Below are 20,966 nucleotides of genomic sequence, written 5' to 3' on the forward strand. Positions count from 1 at the left end.
AACGGCCTGATGGACCGTTTTCATCAGACCAAACCGATCGTGTGTAGGCCCCATCGGTTATTTATTCATCGGTTAAAAAAATTCAATCTTGTTTTAAATTTAACCGATGGATACCTAACCGATAGAAAAAAAACGATCGTTTGTAGGCACGTCCATCGGCTAAAAATCCACGCATGCTCAGAATCAAGTCGACGCATGCTTGGAAGCATTGAACTTCATTTTTTTCAGCACGTTGTTGTGTTTTACGTCACCGCATTCTGACACGATCGTTTTTTTAACTGATGGTGTGTAGGCACGACTGATCATCAGTCAGCTTCATCGGTTAACCGATGGAAAAATCCATCAGATCGTTTTCATCTGATCCGATCGTGTGTATGCGGCATATGAGATAAAGCATTAGTGATCTCTGTTTTTTGGAGCTCAATCCTGTCTGGTAAGAGGCTTCAATGTTTTTTTTTTTTTGTAAAATTATTTTTTATTGAGTTTTCAAAACACGTATACAATAACAGGCCACATATGTGACCAACATTGACCGGTTAAAACACAGAGACCGGTGTACAAAACCTGAACATGACAAAACTAAAGGGAAGGAAGGAAAAAAAAAAAAAAAGGGGGGGGGAGAAGGAATGGGGGGACAGAAATGCTCGCATTAAACCCCGTCAGCGTTCGCTGAACGGGCTAGGATGAATAGAAATGAGATATGGGTCAGAGCACAACCGATCCCCCCCACATAATATACATAAGACTCTTCCGCCTACACACAGCTCCAGTGCCAAATCAAATGCCGTATGGCCCCATTCCCTCCTAAGGAGCCCATCCATAGCAATAGCTTACCCCAAGATCCTCCACAAACCTGAACTGTCACCCCTATGCGTGTGAATCATATTTCTCCACAATTCCCTCCTTCAGGATTCCCCGACCACTGTAGCTGCTAGATACTAAACTTCTTCATCATAGTAGCTTAGTCTGACACCGTATCTGTGGAGGCCATCCAACCCCCCCACACCTTATCGAACTTGGTCAATGCCCCTCTACTCAAGTATGTGGCTTTGTAAAATGGGATGGCTTTGTTGACTAATACCTTCCAGGCTGTCACCGTCGGAGCAGAGGAACTTTTCCAAGAAAGAATAATTTGTTTCTTAGCATAGAAGAGCACAAGAATGAGAAGAGTCCTTATAGCCCTGGTCGTAGCTAGGGGTTCAACCAAAAGCAGCAAACACACCTCCACAGTCATGGTGATCGAAATAGTAGTGATGCAATCCACCACTGCCTGCCAGTATGCCTGAATCTGGGGGCATTCCCAAAAAACATGCATAAAATCGGCAGTAGGCATGGAGCACCGCCAGCAAGCCGATCCCTGACCCCTGAACATTCTAGCCAGTCTGGCAGGAGTCAGGTACACCCTATGTAGGAACTTGTAGTGTATAAGTCTGTCTCTTGTAGAGACTAAGGCCTGGAAAGCCGCCCCCCAGACATCATCCCAGTCGTCCCTGTCCAATCCCGCGGTCACCGAGTCCCAAGCACGCCTACAAGGCGACAGCAACCCGGTAGTCTCGGGGAAAAGGTCTTTATAGAGGCTGGATACCTCCTTGGGAAGTGATTCACTACGAGCCAGTGATTCCAGGTCCCCAGACTCCAGAGCCAAAGGATTCCCTCCGAACTGGGCCTGAAACGCATGGCGCAATTGTAGGTATCTAAAAAAATGAGTATTAGGTAGGTCATATCGCGTTTTCAAGTCATCAAACGTCCTCAGGGTACCATTCACTACAACGTGGCTTAAGGTCTTAATCCCATGGGCCGTCCATACCACCGGGTCCGGGTAGTCCAAAAAGTGGACCAAGTTGGGGTTTCTCCATAGGGGCGCATGAGGGGAGAATGTAGCACGATCAGTGGGTCTCAATGCTTGTGCCACGACCCATGCTCTAATCACTGACCGCATGGAAGGCGTTAAGGGGTACGGGGCCCTCGGGCCACTGTAGACTAACCGGGAGAGTGCCTCATAGGAGCCCACGCAGGCAGCTTCCAGCGACACCGCAGCATCATCCGGAGCAGAAGTTAGCCAACGGTGTGCTACCGTCAACTGGCCGGCCAAGAAATATTTAGAAAAATTGGGCACCGCCAGGCCCCCCTCCCCCCATGGCTGTTGAAGGATGGTCAACTTAAGGCGGGGTGAAAGAGGCTTCACTGTTTAATGATGGTTTATGAATTAAGATTTTTTATTTATTAATTTTCTAATTTTGAAATATTTCACATTAATTTTTTAATTTTCAATAGTTTTTATTGAAAGAAAAGAATATTACAACACTACAGAAGCATCGCCACAGATTCTGAAAGCGTTAACAAACACCTGAAAGGTCTCCATCATAATACATAATAAAATACTCCAGGGTAAAACACGGAGTGTGGTCCATCTCAAATAGTTAAAGACACAACCTTAGTAGGCCCAAGATCTGCCGGTCAAGGGTTCCGGATCTGGGAACCCCAAATCCATCCTGCTGCCAACATCACTATCAATACGATTATGCCTATTAGTTTTTTTTTGATGCTGTACATACCTTCGTACAGCTATTCACCCGTGGCTTCCGGGTTGCGAGTCCCGCGGGAGTGGGCATTCCTAACATGCTGGTGATTGACGTTTTGACAAAAAACGAGCTCCCCCCGTCGCGCAAGCCGCGTCACGATTGGCGAAAGGAGCCGAACGGCGAGTCGGCGCTATACTGCGCCTGCGCATCGCCGTTCGGCTCCTTTCGCCAATCGTGACGAGGCTTACGCGACGGGGGGGGAGCTCGTTTTTTGTCAAAACGTCAATCACCAGCATGTTAGGAACGCCCACTCCCGCGGGACTCGCAACCCGGAAGCCACGGGTGAATAGCTGTACGAAGGTATGTACAGCATCAAAAAAAAACGAATAGGCATAATCGTATTGTAATGTGGGGGGCCAGTGTAATAAGGGAAAGTCGTTTTTAGGGTGAACCTCCCCTTTAAATTGCATCGTTTATTGTGAAAATTACAGTTGCAGTTTGGGAGTTAACCACAGGGGGCGCTGTAGGAGTTAGGGTTCACCTACTGTGTGTTTACAACTGTAGGGGGGTGTGGCTGTAGGACTGACGTCATCGAGTCTCCCTATAAAAGGGATCACTCGATCGATCCAGCCGCCACAGTGAAGAACAGGGAAGCCGTGTTTACATATGGCTCTCCCCGTTCTTCAGCTCCAGGGAGCGATCGCGAGGGGGCGGCTAGAAACGAATAGCCGCGCCGTCGTCCCGGATCGCGCCCCGCGGGAATCCGACCGCCACATGTAGCGGGGGGGGGGTCCCGATCGGACCCCCGTCTAGGCAGGGAGGTACAGGTACGCCAATGTGCCTGTACGTGCCATTCTGCCGACGTACATATACATGCGGCGGTCTGGAAGTGGTTAAGTACACAAGTGGGTTTATTTACTATCCCTGGAGACTGCAAAATCAGGATCACTTCTGCATAGAAACCAATGAGCTTCCATGTTTTATTACCAGGCTTAATTGAACAAGCTGGGGATAACACGGATACTTAAAAGAGACACTATTGTTTTCTATATATTTTTTTTTTCATATTCTATTAATCTATCTTTTTCAAACTATATTTGATTTTGAATAATTTTGGAGAATTACATTTTTATATTATTTTTATACTCCATTCACTAATCTAGTTTTGTGGTTTTTCAATTTTTCTCATTAATTTAGCAAATTTGGTATTTTTCTGTTCTTCAATTTTTGTTTTTTAAAATATAAAAATATATACTGCGCTCATCCAATATAATGTCAAAAGGTGACATCCAACACAACAATAGAAAAGATTGTGTAAAAAATGCGAAGAATAAAAGTGCAGCGCCAAGTAAAAAGAGAAGAAGCCTAACCCTGGACAGGATAGGCTATTAGTGCAAAAAACATAAACATGCGTTAAACATGTATGATTGCAGAAACTAATATTAATAAATAAGTCCACTGTGTAGTCAAATAATCAAAATTGTGAAAACACCATAGAAAATGCATTTGAGAGTGCATATATTTAAATAATGTCCATCCATATATAATCAAGCCGTCAGAGCATATATGAGCGATGATGACTGTTATCTTCCCAATATCACCATATCTGGAAACAAAATCCAAAGTATTCCCAATTCACAAGGCAAAAATAGATTGAATACTCTTACCGGATGTGATGGACCCTGGAACACCGTACGGTGGTGGGTCAAGTGCGCTTGGTCAACCCAATGAATGGGGAGCAGCTCCTCTCAGTAGCTCAGGACTGTAGTTCTCCACGGAGTAGTAATCCGAATTGACTCTGGGCGACGGAAGTGATGAATCACTAGTTCCTTTAAGGCTTGGGATGGACTCACCAAAGAAAAGGAAAAAACAAAAGAGGACGCCTCCTCATAGTGTAAAAAATGTTGATACAAAATTTATTGTTCAAAAGGTGCAAACCAACATGAACACACACAGTAAAAATGCGTAAAAACACTGCAAAAAAGGAAAAAGCAAAAAATGTATAAAATAAATTCCTGTAAAAGACAAAAATAGCACAGTATGGAATGGCTGAGGCCAATGTATGTGCCCGACCAGTTTCTTGTGATAACACTTCAACTGGGGCATACAGCAGCCAGACATTCCCCTGTGCTTAAATACCTATTTGAAATAATCTGATTGGTGAGCTTGTGTGAGACCAGCTGTTGCCCTTTAATGATTAGTTAGGCCTATCAATTAACCCATGGGTCCCAATGGTGCTGGCTTATAATCCTGAAAGGGTGGGTGATTGTAAGTAATGACTTCATCTGCGCCCGTCTGGAAACCGGGGTGCAGATGTTACTTCTAATGGATGGAAGAGGGGGTACTGGGCATCCACAGGTAGACAGCTGGGGAACCCCAGGAGTACATCCCATGTGGATTCTCACAAATAACGCCGCAAATAGCGGCTCCGGGTGTCTTCCGGGTGGGTCACATGATCACGGGACCATGTGACCTCATGCCGGCCAATCACGGGAGGGAAGGGCGGGGTGCTGAGTGTGTCAAGTGATCGCGGGCCACAGCGAGGTCACGTGCCCACTCGGCAACCAATCACAGGAGGGGAAGGCGGGGAGACGAGTGTATCACGCGGTCGCAGGCTACAGCAACGTCACGTGTCCACTCGGCAGCCAATCGGACCACAGAAGCGGCAGAGAGCCGCACCATTGGGGAATGGCCAGTCAGGTGGCCAAACAAGGAAGTGAATAGATCACCAGCAACCGCTGGGCGATATATATAAACTGTGATATGGTATTATAATAAATCTCCCTCACATCCCCACCTTCATGGCGGCCTCATGTGATCTATGATTTATGATTCATGACTCTTGAGGTATTGTCATTTCACCTTCAAAATATCTAAAACACGTCTGATACCGTTCACGTATATCATTTAGCAGTATATACTGCCCAGTCTTTTATAGGCATTTAATAACAATGTAAACATCCTCCGTAAATAGGGATTTAAAATACTGTGGAATAGCCTCCTATATATATTGCCCAGCGGTTGCTGGTGATCTATTCACTTCCTTGTTTGGCCACCTGACTAGCCATTCCCCAATGGTGCGGCTCTCTGCCGCTTCTGTGGTCCGATTGGCTGCCGAGTGGACACGTGACGTCGCTGTAGCCTGCGACCGCGTGATACACTCATCTCCCCGCCTTCCCCTCCTGTGATTGGTTGCCGAGTGGGCACGTGACCTCGCTGTGGCCCGCGATCACGTGACACACTCGGCACCCCGCCCTTCCCTCCGTGATTGGCCGGCGTGAGGTCCCGTGATCATGTGACCCACCCGGAAGACACCCCCGGAGCCGCTATTTGCGGCGTTATTTGTGAGAATCCACATGGGATGTACTCCTGGGGTTCCCCAGCTGTCTACCCGTGGATGCCCAGTACCCCCTCTTCCATCCATTAGAAGTAACATCTGCGCCCCGGTTTCCAGACGGGCGCAGATGAAGTCATTACTTACAATCACCCACCCTTTCAGGCTTATAAGCCAGCACCATTGGGACCCATGGGTTAATTGATAGGCCTAACTAATCATTAAAGGGCAACAGCTGGTCTCACACAAGCTCACCAATCAGATGATTTCAAATAGGTATTTAAGCACAGGGGAATGTCTGGCTGCTGTATGCCCCCAGTTGAAGTTTTATCACACGAAACCAGTCGGGCACATACATTGGCCTCAGCCATTCCATACTGTGCTATTTTTGTCTTTTACAGGAATTTATTTTATACATTTTTTGCTTTTTGCTTTTTTGCAGTGTTTTTACGCATTTTTACTGTGTGTGTTCATGTTGGTTTGCACCTTTTGAACAATACATTTTGTATCAACATTTTTTACACTATGAGGAGACGTCCTCTTTTGTTTTTTCCTTTTCTTTGGTGAGTCCATCCCAAGCCTTTAAGCAACTAGTGATTCATCACTTCCGTCGCCCAGTCAATTCGGATTACTACTCCGTGGAGAACTACAGTCCTGAGCTACTGAGAGGAGCTGCTCCCCATTCATTGGGTTGACCAAGCGCACTTGACCCACCACCGTACGGTGTTCCCGGGTCCATCACATCCGGTAAGAGTATTCAATCTATTCTTGCCTTGTGAATTGGGAATACTTTGGATTTTGTTTCCAGATATGGTGATATTGGAAATATAACAGTCATCATCGCTCATATATGCTCTGACGGCTTGATTATATATGGATGGACATTATTTAAATATATGCACTCTCACATGCATTTTCTATGGTGTTTTCATGATTTTGATTATTTGACTACACAGTGGACTTTATTATATTTATTAATATTAGTTTCTGCAATCATACATGTTTAACGCATGTTCATGTTTTTTGCACTAATAGCCTATCCTGTCCAGGGTTAGGCTTATTCTCTTTTTACTTGGTGCTGCAATTAATGTTTTTTGTTTTAGCTTTTCACTCATAAAAAAAAAAAAAATTGTGTATCCTTCTGTATTTTTTGCTGCGTGGACTTGCTGGCACCAGTAGTTCCATGGATTGTGTTATTGCTGTTTTTTTCTCAAATCCATGGCTTTAAAGACAATAGTTTAATACACAGTGAAATTGCATTGAAAAAGAGGTGGAGCCTTGAAACACGTACATCTGCCCACATCTACACACAGACTTTGATCTCTGTAGCCCCAGAGGGAACTGCACATACACTCCCGGCCGCATGGCTTCTTTGCAGCAGCCTTTTTGTTTTGTTATTTTTACTGCACTGCATTGTTTTCTGAAATACGTCCTTTTTAAAATTACACTAACATTATTATTCTGGTAAGAAACATTGCAAAGGTATTTACAAATGAACTAAGGTGTGTTTTTTTAAATTTTTGAACTTTTTTTAAAAACGAAACGTGTTTTTTTGTTTTGTTTGTTGATATTATTACACCTTCAACATATATGTACTATATATGTTGAAGGTGTAATAATATCAACAAACAAAACAAAAAAAGTTTAAATATTATTAGTTAATAAAATAGAAAGAAAAAAAATCAGCAGGGCTGATAAGTGATAAGGGATAATACAGACAAACATTTCATCAAATAAAAATTTTCATCCCTGTGATCTGCAGATGAACACACAGGAAGATACAAATGAAACTGTTTCTTTGTATATTTCTATATTCTTGTTTGAGCAATGTTGTTGATAAACACTGGCAGACTGTTTTTTTTTTTCACAGCTCCTGTTGCCAACCTTCTATATGTATTCGACAAAGCTGTGGTGATTAATCAAAGCTGATTTGCTGATTACTGGAACAGGGGAGGTCCCAGCAGCAGAGCAGATGGACTGGACATTCTACACACCTCCCGTGTCCATCTTTTGGGCATGTTTAGCATGCACAAAGTCTGCAACTGGTTAAAAAATACACTGACATTTCAAAAATTCTGTATTCACTTTGTCATTATGGGGTACAGAGTGTAGAATAATTAGAAAAAAATTAATATAAACATCTGTAGTATCAGGCTGCAATATAACAACATTTTAAAAAGTGAAGGGGGTCTAAATACCTAAGGTATGCACTGTTTGTTTGACCTTACCAAGAAACTATGGGGACCCATTTACATGTGACTTCTTTGGGCAGCCTTGCTGAATGCAGTCCTGAAGCATAGACAAGGCAATTTGCCCTATATCCGATTACTTTAGTTCACACCCACTGTGCAGTGGTGTAAGCTGAAAAAAGTAGGACATGCTGTATTTTTTTCACAGCAGTGGGTTATGACGCAGTACACAATTTCCCAACTAGCTGCAGTGAATTTCACCTATTAACATTTCAACAACATTTAAAAAAATGTAAGCAGTGCAATGTATCATTTACAGTTCAATGGCAATGCTTCATTTATAGTCCACACCTGCAGCCACCTTTTAACTCAACTGTACGAGCTCTAAAGCAATTTATTTAAAAAAAATCATAAATCCCAATCCCAAGCTTAAAGAGGGTGTCCAGCCCCCCCAACGAAAAAATGAAAAGTGAGCAGCTACAAATACTGTAGCTGCTAACTTTTAATATGAGGAGACTTACTGGTCCTGGAATCCAACGATGTCGGCACCCCAGCCAATGTTTTCATTGGCTCTCAGCTGCTGCCGCCGCCGCCATTACCTGGAAAGGTTCCCGACTGCGCATGCGCCGAGGGTAGAAAGAGGGGGCCGAAATTCAAGTGGGGCCCCCTGCCGGGGGAAGGAGGAGGGGGCTGAAATTCCGGGGCACCTCGCCCCATCTCGTCACTGTCTGGTCTCCCGAAAGTGGGAACGGGTACCGGTTAAAAATAGGTACCCCCCTGAAAGGTGCCAATTGTGGCAGCGGAGGGGGGGGGGGTAGATAAGCGGAGCTTCCCTATTTGGGTGGAGCTCGGCTTTAACATTCATGATGTATTGAAAATTTGAGTGGATCTGGGAGGGTCAGCAGCATGTACAGTATATCTATGATCATAAATATAGGGTTTTGTTACCACTTTCCACCCAATGATTTAATTTGGCATTGGTTCTAATGTAAACAACATACTTTTTCATCAGCACTATAATGCTAGTGTTCCTCCCTAAGAGCTCTTGCATAACACAGTACAGATCTATTCTCCTACTAAAATTCTATAATTACCACAGACACACTTCATCTACCTGCAATTAAATCGGAAAATTGTTGTCCAATACTTTACTACAATTGTGCTTTCCTGACAACTCTGTGGCAGCATAGAACCATTCCAGGCTGACTGGGAGCTGACAAAAAACACACATTTGAATATGCAAAAACATACATTTCTGTACATGTGAAAACATACATTTCCCAACAGCTAGATGCAGTGGCGTAAATAAGAGGGGGGGGGGGGTTGGGAGGTTGAAACCATCTCCCCCCAGAGCATCTATCAATGGCGCAGCAGCTAGGCTACTTCAGCTGCAGGACTGGAGCAGGTACAGTCAGACTTTCCTGATTATAATAAATGTCAGTCCTGCTGTCTTGGCCTGTTAGTTTACTGTGCAGACAGGCTGTGACTTGGGATACTGCAGGGTGATGTCACGAGGAAGTGACTGAGGCAGCTTAAGCTACCCACTGGCTGAGGAGGCAATAGGGGGCAGTGCAGCCTGTAGCCAACAGGCTGCACCACCTCCCACTGCCTCAGCCACTTGGTAAAGTGTACTGTCCATCACTGCAATTTTAAGTTTCTCCCGTAGGCTTCCTTTCAGTACAGATGTCAGATGGAGCAGCGAATCTGATGTGGGGAGAAGCCTGCAGACAAGCTCCCAACCTGAAATGCAAGCAGGTGAGGGAGGAAAGAACAAAAATGCAGCATTCTTCTGTCTTACACAGCTTCATTCGCTGCATTGTGTGTAGCTGGTGACTATAGCCAGAGAATTCCTCAGGTCAGAAGTGCAACATAATCACCAGCTACACCCAGTGCACGTAGTTGTGTGAAATTAAATCAGATTTCAGTTCTGTGTTGTGTGCAGAAGTACCAAGGCATAGTTGCCAACATTTGAAAAAAAATTCCAGGGACACTTTGCAGCACAGCTATTAATTAATTACCACACTCACTTCCCCGAAGCTCCACCCACTCCGCATAATCTTCACCTACTTATCAGATTATAGGGTCTACTCAATAAAGAGATAATTACAGGAAATATATGTAGTATATATTTTTGTGATTAAATACAATTTCTAATCATAAGGAATTAATCACAAAAGTCCCCCTTTATATCAGAGTCAACCGTGTTCTTCTTTAAATCTGAATCCACAGAGTTCCCAATTACATTTGAATGCACAGGGTTCTGCAGAAGAGAAGTGAAGAGGGTATGATGGGGCAGTATGCACAGGAGAGGAGGAGTGCAGAGGGTATGATGGGGCAGTATGCACAGGAGAGGAGGAGTGCAGATGGTATGATGGGGCAGTATGTACAGGAGAGGAGGAGTGCAGAGGGTATGATGGGGCAGTATGTACAGGAGAGGAGGAGTGCAGATGGTATGATGGGGCAGTATGTACAGGAGAGGAGGAGTGCAGAGGGTATGATGGGGCAGTATGTACAGGAGAGGAGGAGAGCAGAGGGTATGATGGGGCAGTATGTACAGGAGAGGAGGAGTGCAGAGGGTATGATGGGGCAGTATGTACAGGAGAGGAGGAGTGCAGAGGGTATGATGGGGCAGTATGTACAGGAGAGGAGGAGTGCAGAGGGTATGATGGGCAGTATGTACAGGAGAGGAGGAGTGCAGAGGGTATGATGGGGCAGTATGTACAGGAGAGGAGGAGTGCAGAGGGTATGCTGGGGCAGTATGTACAGGAGAGGAGGAGTGCAGAGGGTATGATGGGGCCAGTATGTACAGGAGAGGAGGAGTGCAGAGGGTATGCTGGGGCAGTATGTACAGGAGAGGAGGAGTGCAGAGGGTATGATGGGGCAGTATGTACAGGAGAGGAGGAGTACAGAGGGTATGCTGGGGCAGTATGTACAGGAGAGGAGGAGTGCAGAGGGTATGATGGGGGCAGTATGTACAGGAGAGGAGGAGTGCAGAGGGTATGATGGGGGCAGTATGTACAGGAGAGGAGTGCAGAGGGTATGCTGGGGCAGTATGTACAGGAGAGGAGTGCAGAAGCTATGATGGGGGCAGTATGTACAGGAGAGGAGTGCAGAGGGTATGCTGGGGCAGTATGTACAGGAGAGGAGTGCAGAGGGTATGATGGGGGCAGTATGTACAGGAGAGGAGTGCAGAGGGTATGCTGGGGCAATATGTACAGGAGAAGAGTGCAGAGGGTATGATGGGGGCAGTATGTACAGGAGAGGAGTGCAGAGGGTATGATGGGGGCAGTATGTACAGGAGAGGAGTGCAGAGGGTATGCTGGGGCAGTATTTACAGGAGAGGAGTGCAGAGGGTATGATGGGGGCAGTATGTACAGGAGAGAAGTGCAGAGGGTATGATGGGCGCAGTTAGTACGGGAGAGGAGTGCGGAAGGTATGATGGGCGCAGTTAGTACAGGAGAGGAGTGCGGAAGGTATGATGGGCGCAGTTAGTACGGGAGAGGAGTGCGGAGGGTATGATGGGGCAGTTAGTACGGGAGAGGAGTGCGGAAGGTATGATGGGCGCAGTTAGTACGGGAGAGGAGTGCGGAAGGGCGCAGTTAGTACAGGAGAGGAGTGCGGAAGGTATGATGGGCACAGTTAGTACGGGAGAGGAGTGCGGAGGGTATGATGGGCACAGTTAGTACAGGAGAGGAGGTTGGAGGGTATGGTGGTGGCAGTATGGGGAGGGATTTCTTGCGGTGTCTATGGGGTAATCAGGAAGTGATGTTGGGAAGATAAGGGAAGGAAAGTGACCATCAAATTATGTCCCTCAGCTGGGGGGGGGGGGTAGGAAGCTCGGAGTGATGTCTGTATGACGTGATCTGGGGGTGATGCAAGCTGGGGGGAGTTGGGGGCTGAGAAGTGGTCAGATAGCGATGTATATAATTAAAAAAAAACTCATCCACTAAAAACATTTAAAACAATGAATCATACAACAGTACTAGATGTAAGTACAGATCTATGTAATCCAGTTCATAGCACTCTGTATCCAATCCAATTGCTCAGACTAGATAATGTGGAGTCATTTATAGCCATTCATGTAACCTGTGTGTGTATGTGGTGAGTTCACACTTCTGATTGCACAGACTCAGACCCTGTATACATGTACAATTAGAAGTGTGAACTCACCACATACACACACAGGTTACATGAATGGCTATAAATGACTCCACATTATCTAGTCTGAGCAATTGATATTGGATGATGTTTGCACAGAGTGTTCATGCTTAGAAGTGATCTGTCAAAATGTGTTTGGGCTGCAGACCTCACCCCCCTCCCCTCACCCACACTCCCCTCCCCCACACTCAAACTCACTATCTCCTTCGATTCTTCTCCTAAGAAAAAATCTCCTTGAAAGTTTGTAACTACTATTATCCACCCTAGGAAACTTCTCCCCGAAAAATTCAGCTCACTCACCTCCTCCCTTCCTCTGGCCAGCCGACAGGAGCTACAGTGAGCTCCGCCTCCCAGGTCTCACAGCACACCGCGCTGCTGATTGGAAGGGGGAGTCAGAGATAACAAGGACCCGCACAGCACGAGACTGGAGGGAGGGGAGGGGGAGACAGAAAGGAGCTTTGAATCCCAAACACACACTGCAGGCTCAGGTCCCTGCCGAGACCCAGAAGCCGCACCTGCCTTCCCCACTAGCCGGGACAAGTCCCGGCAGGCTAAATTAGCCGGGACTAGGTCCTATTTGAAGGGACTGTCCCGTTAAAAACGGGACAGTTGGCAAGTATGCCAAGGAGGAGATCCTGCTACTTGTGCTCAGGTTCTGTATGTACAGTGCAGGGATAGGAGCTATGCTAAGTGCCCTGTCAGCAGTCACTCCTGTCCTTTCTCCTTCCAGCGGCAACCCCTGTCTTTTCTCCTACAGCAGGGACCCCTGTCTTTTTTCCTCCCAACAGAGTGACTCTGTCCTCTCTCCTTCCATCAGTGACCCTTGTCCCCTCTCCTTCCATCAGTGACCCCTGTCCTCTCTCCTTCCATCAGTGATCCCTGTCCTCTCTCCTTCCATCAGTGATCCCTGTGCTCTCTCCTTCCAGCAGTGACCCCTGTCCTCTCTCCTTCCAGCAGTGACCCCTGTCCTCTCTCCTTCCAGCATTGACCCCTGTCCTCTCTCCTTCCTGCAGTGACCCCTGTGTTCTGCCCTGTCAGCAGTGACCCCTGTGATCTGCCATGTCACCAGTGACCCCTGTGTTCTGCCCTGTCAGCGGTGACCCCTGTGTTCTATCCCTTCCAGTGATGACCCCTGTCCTCTTGCCTTACAGCGATGACCCCTGTATTCTGCCCTGTCAGCAGCGACCCCTGCCCTCTCTCCTACCAGAGGCCACCCCTGCCCTCTCTCCTGCCATCTGCGACCCCTGTCCTCTCTCCTGGCAGCGGTGACTCTGCCACTTAAGCCCCTCCCACTTCTAATAGTTTGACCGTGCCCATTTTTTTGCTGCGGTCACTCGCCTCCTTTGGTGTCCCTCATTGTCAAGTTCTAAAGTTGTCCTGTGAATGAGTGCTCAATCCGACTCAATTTTGTTCTGACAGCATGATGGGAAGTCTCTATCTGCTGCTGGAACACAGCACTGCATCCTGTATGTAGCTGATTCTACATACAGTTTACCCAGCTCTGACAGAATGTACATCTATTAGTTAAAGTGATAGTAAAGTTTTTTTTTTTTTAATAACAAACATGTTATACTTACCTCCTCTGTGCAAGAGTTTTGTACAGTGGCCCCCGATCCTCCTCTTTTGAGGTCCCCCAGAGACGCTCATGGCTCCTCCCCACATCGTTCTCTTCACTGGAAAGATCGGGTTCAGGTAAGTAAAAGGGGGGCTCTGGGTGGCAGCTGTACCACAAAAGGTTTTTCACCTTCATGCATTTGAGACTTTACAACTCCTTTAGGGAAATCGATTTTTGTGCCACACCCACAATTTGTCACAGCGTGGCAGGTAAGCTAATTATTGTCCTCTGGGTACCCAAGCCTGAACCCTCCAGGAAAAAACATTATCTCTGGCCCTGGCTGCATGACATAAAAAACATTTGCATGCTCCCATGAAACTTGCCAGGAAAGAAAAGCTTTGTCAAACATCAGATATCACTACAGCAACTAGGCTGCTTTTAACAGTCACAGTCCTAATTTTAGTCATAAAGAGAAGACAACATTCAAAAGAAAGCCATGAGCGCATATCTGCATAACTTACCATCAGCAATAATATAATTTCTTGTGCTGGATACATTGTCTTCTGTTCGTGTTATGTTCCCAGGTGCTATTGTTGAGCCAGTAGCTGTTGGAATAATAAACACAGGTTAAAATCTGTGCCTCATTTTTAGGTCCTGCTGCTAATCATCTTAGTCAATGTATTTTTCCTACTAATCATCTGTAAGAAAAAGGATACTTGTATTCTTCAAGGCAGCAAAACACAGTTTCAATTAGGAAGGGCTTTGTACAGCAAGTCAATAGCATAATCAAACAAACATATTTCCTGACACAGCATGACAGCATATATACGTATGGGAAGGCTCCGCCTCCCTGCCCAATCAGGACCAGTTATACTATAAAAGTAGGTCTCCTCCCTTACACAGTATTCTCTGTTTTTTCCTCACTGCTAACAGGCGGTTATGCTACTGCTAGAAAGCAGGAATTTTTATTTTCCCTCACCTTGCCGGACACTTCTGGCCAAGCCGCACAGGTTCAAGGTAGGGTTGCCACCTGTCCGGGATTCACCCGGACAGTACGAGTTTTGAACTGTGTGTCAGGTTTTCAATCTCCCTGAAACCCGGACACATGATTCATTTAGATCGGACTGTAGAAGCTGGGGGATCGGGAAAGTGTAGCTAGTGCTTATCGGGCAGCAGCTGGGGGCTGAGGAAGCGACACAAATAGTTAAAATAGGTCAGCAGTGCAGACTGTGCAGTAAAACTTGTACAGCTGCACCCGACAATTAAACTATAGTCCCGGTCCCCTTGTGTATATCAATCCGCCATGCATGCAATTGCCGGGAGCCACAGTACAACGATTACTCCGCCGGGACTATTTGATGATTTTCGGGCACAGCACACAGGTGAAGTAATTCTTGTGCAGCGTTTTCCGGCAATTACATGCCCAGCGGATTGACAGAGAAGGTCCGGAGCACTACATAACTATTGCCAGATAAGGATTAACCAATTCTGTTCCTTCCCCAGTCTACAGCACTCCTAAGGTAACTGTCTGATCAGAGTAATCTCTTGATCAGGAGGTGAGGAGTTAATGAGGAGTCGTTGCCTTGCTTGTCTCTGCTGGTAAAGATTAGAAGGAGGATGGGGGGTGCATGGTGATTAAAAAACTGAACTCAGGAGCTGCCTGTGTGTATCTGTGAGGATGTGAACCTGGGGGGGCAGGATGGACAAGACTGCTGTGCACAGGGGCTGACTGTGTGTGGGCCATTATATAATACTTACCTTTGCCATACTACTGACCTTTGCCTTCTGCTTTTTTTATGCCTCTGGCGGATTGTCGGGACTCTGATTTATTTTGTCTGAAGCACTGCAATAAGGATTACTCTGCGGCTCCCTGATGAGCTATAACTAGTCCTTCTAACGTGTCTTTTGTTACCATAGAAAGTTTTAGGGAATGTCCGGTTCACTTAAAGCAGAGTTCCACCCAAAAAGTGGAACTTCCGCTCATCTTATTCCTCCCCCTCCAGTGTCACAATTGGCACCTTTCGGGGGGAGAGGGGACAGGAAACCTGTCTTTGCATACTTTCCCACTTCCAGGAGTCCGGGCTGCATCCGTGATGTCACCGCAGGGCTCCCTCCTCCTCTCCCGGCCGCTGGGCAAGTAGGAGATAGGAGTGGGCCTCGTGCATGTGCAGTAGGGTTCCTGGCATGAAGCCAAAAGGCTACACTGCAGGGTACTGTAACCCGCAATGGCAGCACCCGACATCGCTGGACTCCAGGACAGGTAAGTGTCTGTTTATTAAATACCAGCAGCTGCAGTATGTGTAGCTGCTGGTTTTAAACTTTTTTTTTTTTGTGCGGAACACTGCTTTAAGGCTGGGTTCACACCAATACGAAATGAATGCGGGTTTCCCCGCATTCAATTAGCATAGCATAGCAGGAGAATGTGACTGGCTCTCTATGGAGTCGGTTCACATATCTCTGGGGCAGGTGCGGAGCGCACGGCACAGAAGCGCTGTGCGTCTTTGGCTTTGTTTCGGGGCTAAATTCAGGCATAGATTCATCCCTGATTCGTTGCTGAACAGAGAATAGGAGCACAGTATTCCTGTGCAATCCGCAGGGGGCTCCAGCGTGAACCGAGCCTGAAGCCCAACTCCAGCTTCTTTTCCTCCCTGTCCTATTTTTCTTAAAGGGGTGGTTCACCCTAAAAACTACTTTTTTTTATTACACTGGCCCCCCACATTACAATACGATTAAGGCTATTAGTTTTTTTTTTGATGCTGTACATACCTTTGTACAGCATATTCACCCGTGGCTTCCGGGTTGCGAGTCCCGCGGGAGTGGGCGTTCTAACATGTCTGTGATTGACGTTTTGACCAAAAACGAGCCCCCCCCCCCCCGTCGCGTAAGCCGCGTCACGGTTGGCAAAAGGAGCCGAACGGCTAGTCGGCGCTATACTGCGCATGCGCATCGCCGTTCGGCTCCTTTCGCCAATCGTAACGTGGCTTACGCGACGGGGGGAGCTCGTTTTTGGTCAAAACGTCAATCACACACGTTAGGGACGCCCACTACCGCGGCAACTCGCAACCGGAAGCCCCGGTGTGAATATTGCTGTACAAAGGTATGTACAGATCAAAAAATAAATAATAGCCTTAATCGTATTGTAATGTGGGGGGCCAGTGTAATAAAGAAAAGTAGTTTTTAGGGTGAACCACCCCTTTAAGTCCACCTCCAGTAATGTGCTGTAATTAGCAATCAAACTGTTCAAGGAAGGCCAAAGCACTAACAGCCGACCTGCTACATTCACCTTGGCGATTAGGGCTGGTGTGAATAGTAGTGGCAGGGAGCGATTCCTGTTCCAGCTGTTAGTGGGTAGGTGCGGCCGCAGGCCTGCTTCACTATGACATTTCACCAGGACCACAGCTATTGTGCCTCTCTGAATGACCAATGATTACCTGTGCTGATCACTGCTGGACGGCCTGACTGGCAAAATGTCAACAAAGTGAAGGGGGCCAGGAGCCACACCTAGCCGTTGAGAGCGACATCAGGAACTGTGCAATTCGCACCAGCGCTAATCACCAGTGTGAAAGTAGCCTAAGGCCCCTTTCACACTGATGTGTTTTTCCTGCGTTTTTACTCTGCAATGGGATGTTTCACACCACTGCGCTGTGGGTGCAATGCGGTTTGAATAGTCCTACAGTGTGCAGAGACAGACCTGTCATCTGCCTGCTCAGCGGGGATCGACGAAGCGATCCCCACTGAGAAAAGCGGAGCCCGTGTAAAAAAGTGCCCTAAAAGTGACTGTAAACTACGAAAAAAATCCGTACGACACATAATGTTTCGGGTTTGGCTTGAAGAAAAGGTGGCAACCCTAGTTCAAGCCTCTCCTGTGACAAAGCTCCCGCTGTACAGCAGACTGACGCCTATATGGGGGAGGCCTCACCCCAGGTAGGGTTGCCACCTCATCCCTTTAAAAAGGAACACATCTGAAATTACACAGGTTCTGTGGCTGATTAAGGTGGTAATTAAACTCACTTGGTGCCTTATCTGCATTAAATTACCTCAGAATCTGTGTAATTCAGATGGTTCCTTTTAAAGGGAGAGGTGGCAACCTACCAGCAGATCCAGGAAGATGGGGGTGAAGGCATCTGGTCTCTAGGATTGCTCATCTATCATGACGCCATGGATGGACATTCATTGGACTTAGTGTGACAGAAGCATGCAGGTGGTAAGGCACCACATGGTGCAACAATTCTATTCAAGTTACTGCGGGCAAGTATGTGGTTAAACTTGCATTACTGAAGGGCTGTGGTTTGTGTCTGCAATACTGCTAATGATGCTAGCAGGTGTGCTGTGCTGGGGCTGAAGCCTTCCTTTTAACTGAACAAGCCTGGCTTTACAGTCTTGATTTATTTTTGCAGGTATGTTGTAAGTTTGCATTTCTGAAAAGCATACCTCACACATGTGAATGTAACTGGAGGTCCATAGTACAACTCTGTTTACTAAATATTAAACAGACTGAAGGAAGTGTTGCAGTATTGCTAAAGCTTGAACTGATTACAGGTGATACCGAGAGCCCTTTCATTTTAAATGCAGGGCCTGGCCCTGCAGGATGGGCTCACTGTGTATTGAAGATTGGTCTCCTTGGTGGTACATGTGTCTAGGTAGGTTTAACCTGCTAGTGCTAATTGTCAGATGAGTATTAATTTGTGCTGCTTGCCTGTGATTACATTAATTTCACATAGGTAAGGCTGTGATGTGTTTATTTCTATGCATTTACATGTTGACCTTGGTGCTAAAGTGTCAGGATCTGTTTAGTCACATTCCTTAGTACTTAACTTGGTAGCAATAGGTAATTGCCTTGTGTTATTTGGGGTACCCACAGAGAGATATGGGGTTTTTAGTGGTTACTATTTATGGAAAATAACCCCAGGCATGGCTCCAGGCTTTCAGCTAATCTGTGAACCAGTAGCAATCAGCCTTCCTAGAGACCAGCAACTTTAATGAAGGTGAGGGCAGGTAGGTATATGCTATCCTAAAAGAGTGCACATTATGGGCATAATGAGTGTAAATCTCCAGCCCTCAACACCAACACCAGTCTACCTGATTCTGCGACAAGGGACAGGTCCTCTTCAGCCCTGAAAAAACCCACTATGTAGTTAACTGCCAGAAGGGGCAGATCAAGAAATCGCTACAGTAATCATAGTGGTCTGGTGGTAACTGGTGTGTTGGCCAGAATGCAAAACAAGGTTGCAGGCCAAAGACAGTGACAAATTGGCAGAGACTGAGAAGGCCTACAGTCACTAATGGTTCCATACCAAGCCTAATCAAACAACTATGTTTGTTTAAAGGCAACCTCTACCTGAGAGCTTGCTTCTGGAAAATTGCTCTGGCAAGTTGGTATATCAGAAGCAAAAGACGGATGCATTAACTCCGTCCAAACTGACTGTGGAACTCAGGTACTAAGCTATTCAAGCAAAGTCATCTAAAGGGGTACCTCTGCCTCAAAAGCAGCGGGCTTCATGAGATTAACCAAGGTGCCATTCTTTCAACAGAAGAAACAAAACCCTTGCAGAGACCCTGGGACAGCAAATAGATCTGGAGATGAACAAGGTTCATACTACTGTTAAGTAGTGGTGTTGTGACCTGCGATTGAGCAGGATGAAAGCAGAGCTCTGGTCAGTGATAATCTCTCTATGATGGCGGATCCTAGATTGATGCCAATGATGCAGTTCAGTCACTGCGGATACAAGACTGTATGCTGTTTCTCCAGAAATCATTGTGGCCAGCGAACCCTTATGGCCCCTCCCACAAGTAAACACATGCCGCTTTAAGTCAAAGTGGTGACTGTTCAAGTTGGATCTGGCGATATCTAGAAGGAAGAATAATTCCTTCTGTTAATCACCAATGACCAGAGGATAGCCAAAAGACTGACAAGTTAAATGTGGGAGAACTATAGCGGAGAATAAAAAATCAATAATCATCTTTATTTGCCCAAGCCGCACAATAGGGTCTGCTGACAGTTGGATATAAATTTGAGCTTAGGATCCGTGAGTCCTGTGCATTAAGGAAGCCAATGGAATTTTTTTTCATTTCTCTACCAATTCATTGCATTCCCTCCATGATGCTTCAGAGCACAAGGGTTGTGATTACATGGGCGTTAGTCAAAGTAAAACTTGAATAACAAGAGGAAGGATGAGGATCCAAATGAATTGCATAGGCCATCATTGCAATTAATCTCTCCAGCCATCAGGAAGGCCTGACCTCCACAAATCCTACTCCAGGATTTTTAAGGAGTATTGTTCATTGCGGTGCGACCCCCAAGTCGCTGCAACTTCAAAGTAGTCCCTACACTACTTTTGATCCCACTGTGGTCTAACTGGGGGCCGTGGACATCAAGAATACACAGGCATTGATTCAAGACGCATAGAAATCGCAGTAAAATCGCACAATTTTATGTCTTAATACTGGAAACCTAGTCCAACCTAGGTGTGTGATGATAGGGCGGTATTTACCTTTGTATAAATACTATACCCTGTATGTGGTGGTCGTTCACAAGGGTGTGTGTGTGTGTGTGTGTATAAGGTATACACACTTCGAAATACCCATGTTTCAGCAAGTAGCTTCACTTGGCAATCAGAGTGCACTACAAGTTAAACTTGCAGATAGTGACCTTTCCACAATCTCCAGGCATTTCCTGGGATATTTGGGTCCAGTAAGGGCCGACTTGCGGGCACAAGGACTTCTGGTAAGTTTTGTTTGGACAACAGAATGGTGCAATGGCTTCCAGGTTCTGGGAAAAGTCCCAGTACCGACTCTAATCAAGTTGGGAGGAGCCATCATCGAGAGACCAACTAATCTCATCACAATAATCACCTACTGGGAGGTAATTCTGAATCTCTGGAAAAGTTAATGAATAAAAAAATAAAGTTACACTCAAAGAGAGCAACAGTATAAGTATCTAATTTGAACAAATGGCTCTTTCCCATTGGTTGCATCCCACGGTCGCAAGAGCGATAAAGTAGCCTGTAATAACCCATGTGGTCCGAGGGGGCCCAAGCAAGGTTGACAGCTGTATTAACTGGTTTGTAGTAAAGAAGGACTTACTTCCCGCGTTAGAAACGATGACTCCACAGAGGAGAAAAGTCTAACTAATCTTTCAGCATACCAGTCATCACAAGTTGTTACTTGTTGGGTATTCATGCCAATGAAGGACAAGGTGTCCAAAAGCC

General features: G+C 46.2%; 1 protein-coding gene across 3 annotated transcripts in view; it reads right to left on the bottom strand.

Annotated features, from left to right (window-relative positions):
* RAMP2 (receptor activity modifying protein 2) overlaps nt 1-20,966 on the bottom strand; it is an 893,533-nt gene that overhangs the window by 428,079 nt on the left and 444,488 nt on the right. For 2 of the 3 annotated variants that reach the window (XM_040329748.1, XM_040329749.1), the window contains exon 2: nt 14,280-14,363. In XM_040329748.1, the coding sequence (XP_040185682.1) occupies nt 14,280-14,363 (84 nt within the window). Of the gene's footprint in view, nt 1-14,279; nt 14,364-14,449; nt 14,538-20,966 lie in introns of those variants that run through there. The other variant, XM_040329750.1, reaches the window with a different exon arrangement.

The sequence above is a fragment of the Rana temporaria genome, chromosome 12, assembly GCF_905171775.1.
Source record: "Rana temporaria chromosome 12, aRanTem1.1, whole genome shotgun sequence".
NCBI lineage: Eukaryota > Metazoa > Chordata > Amphibia > Anura > Ranidae > Rana > Rana temporaria.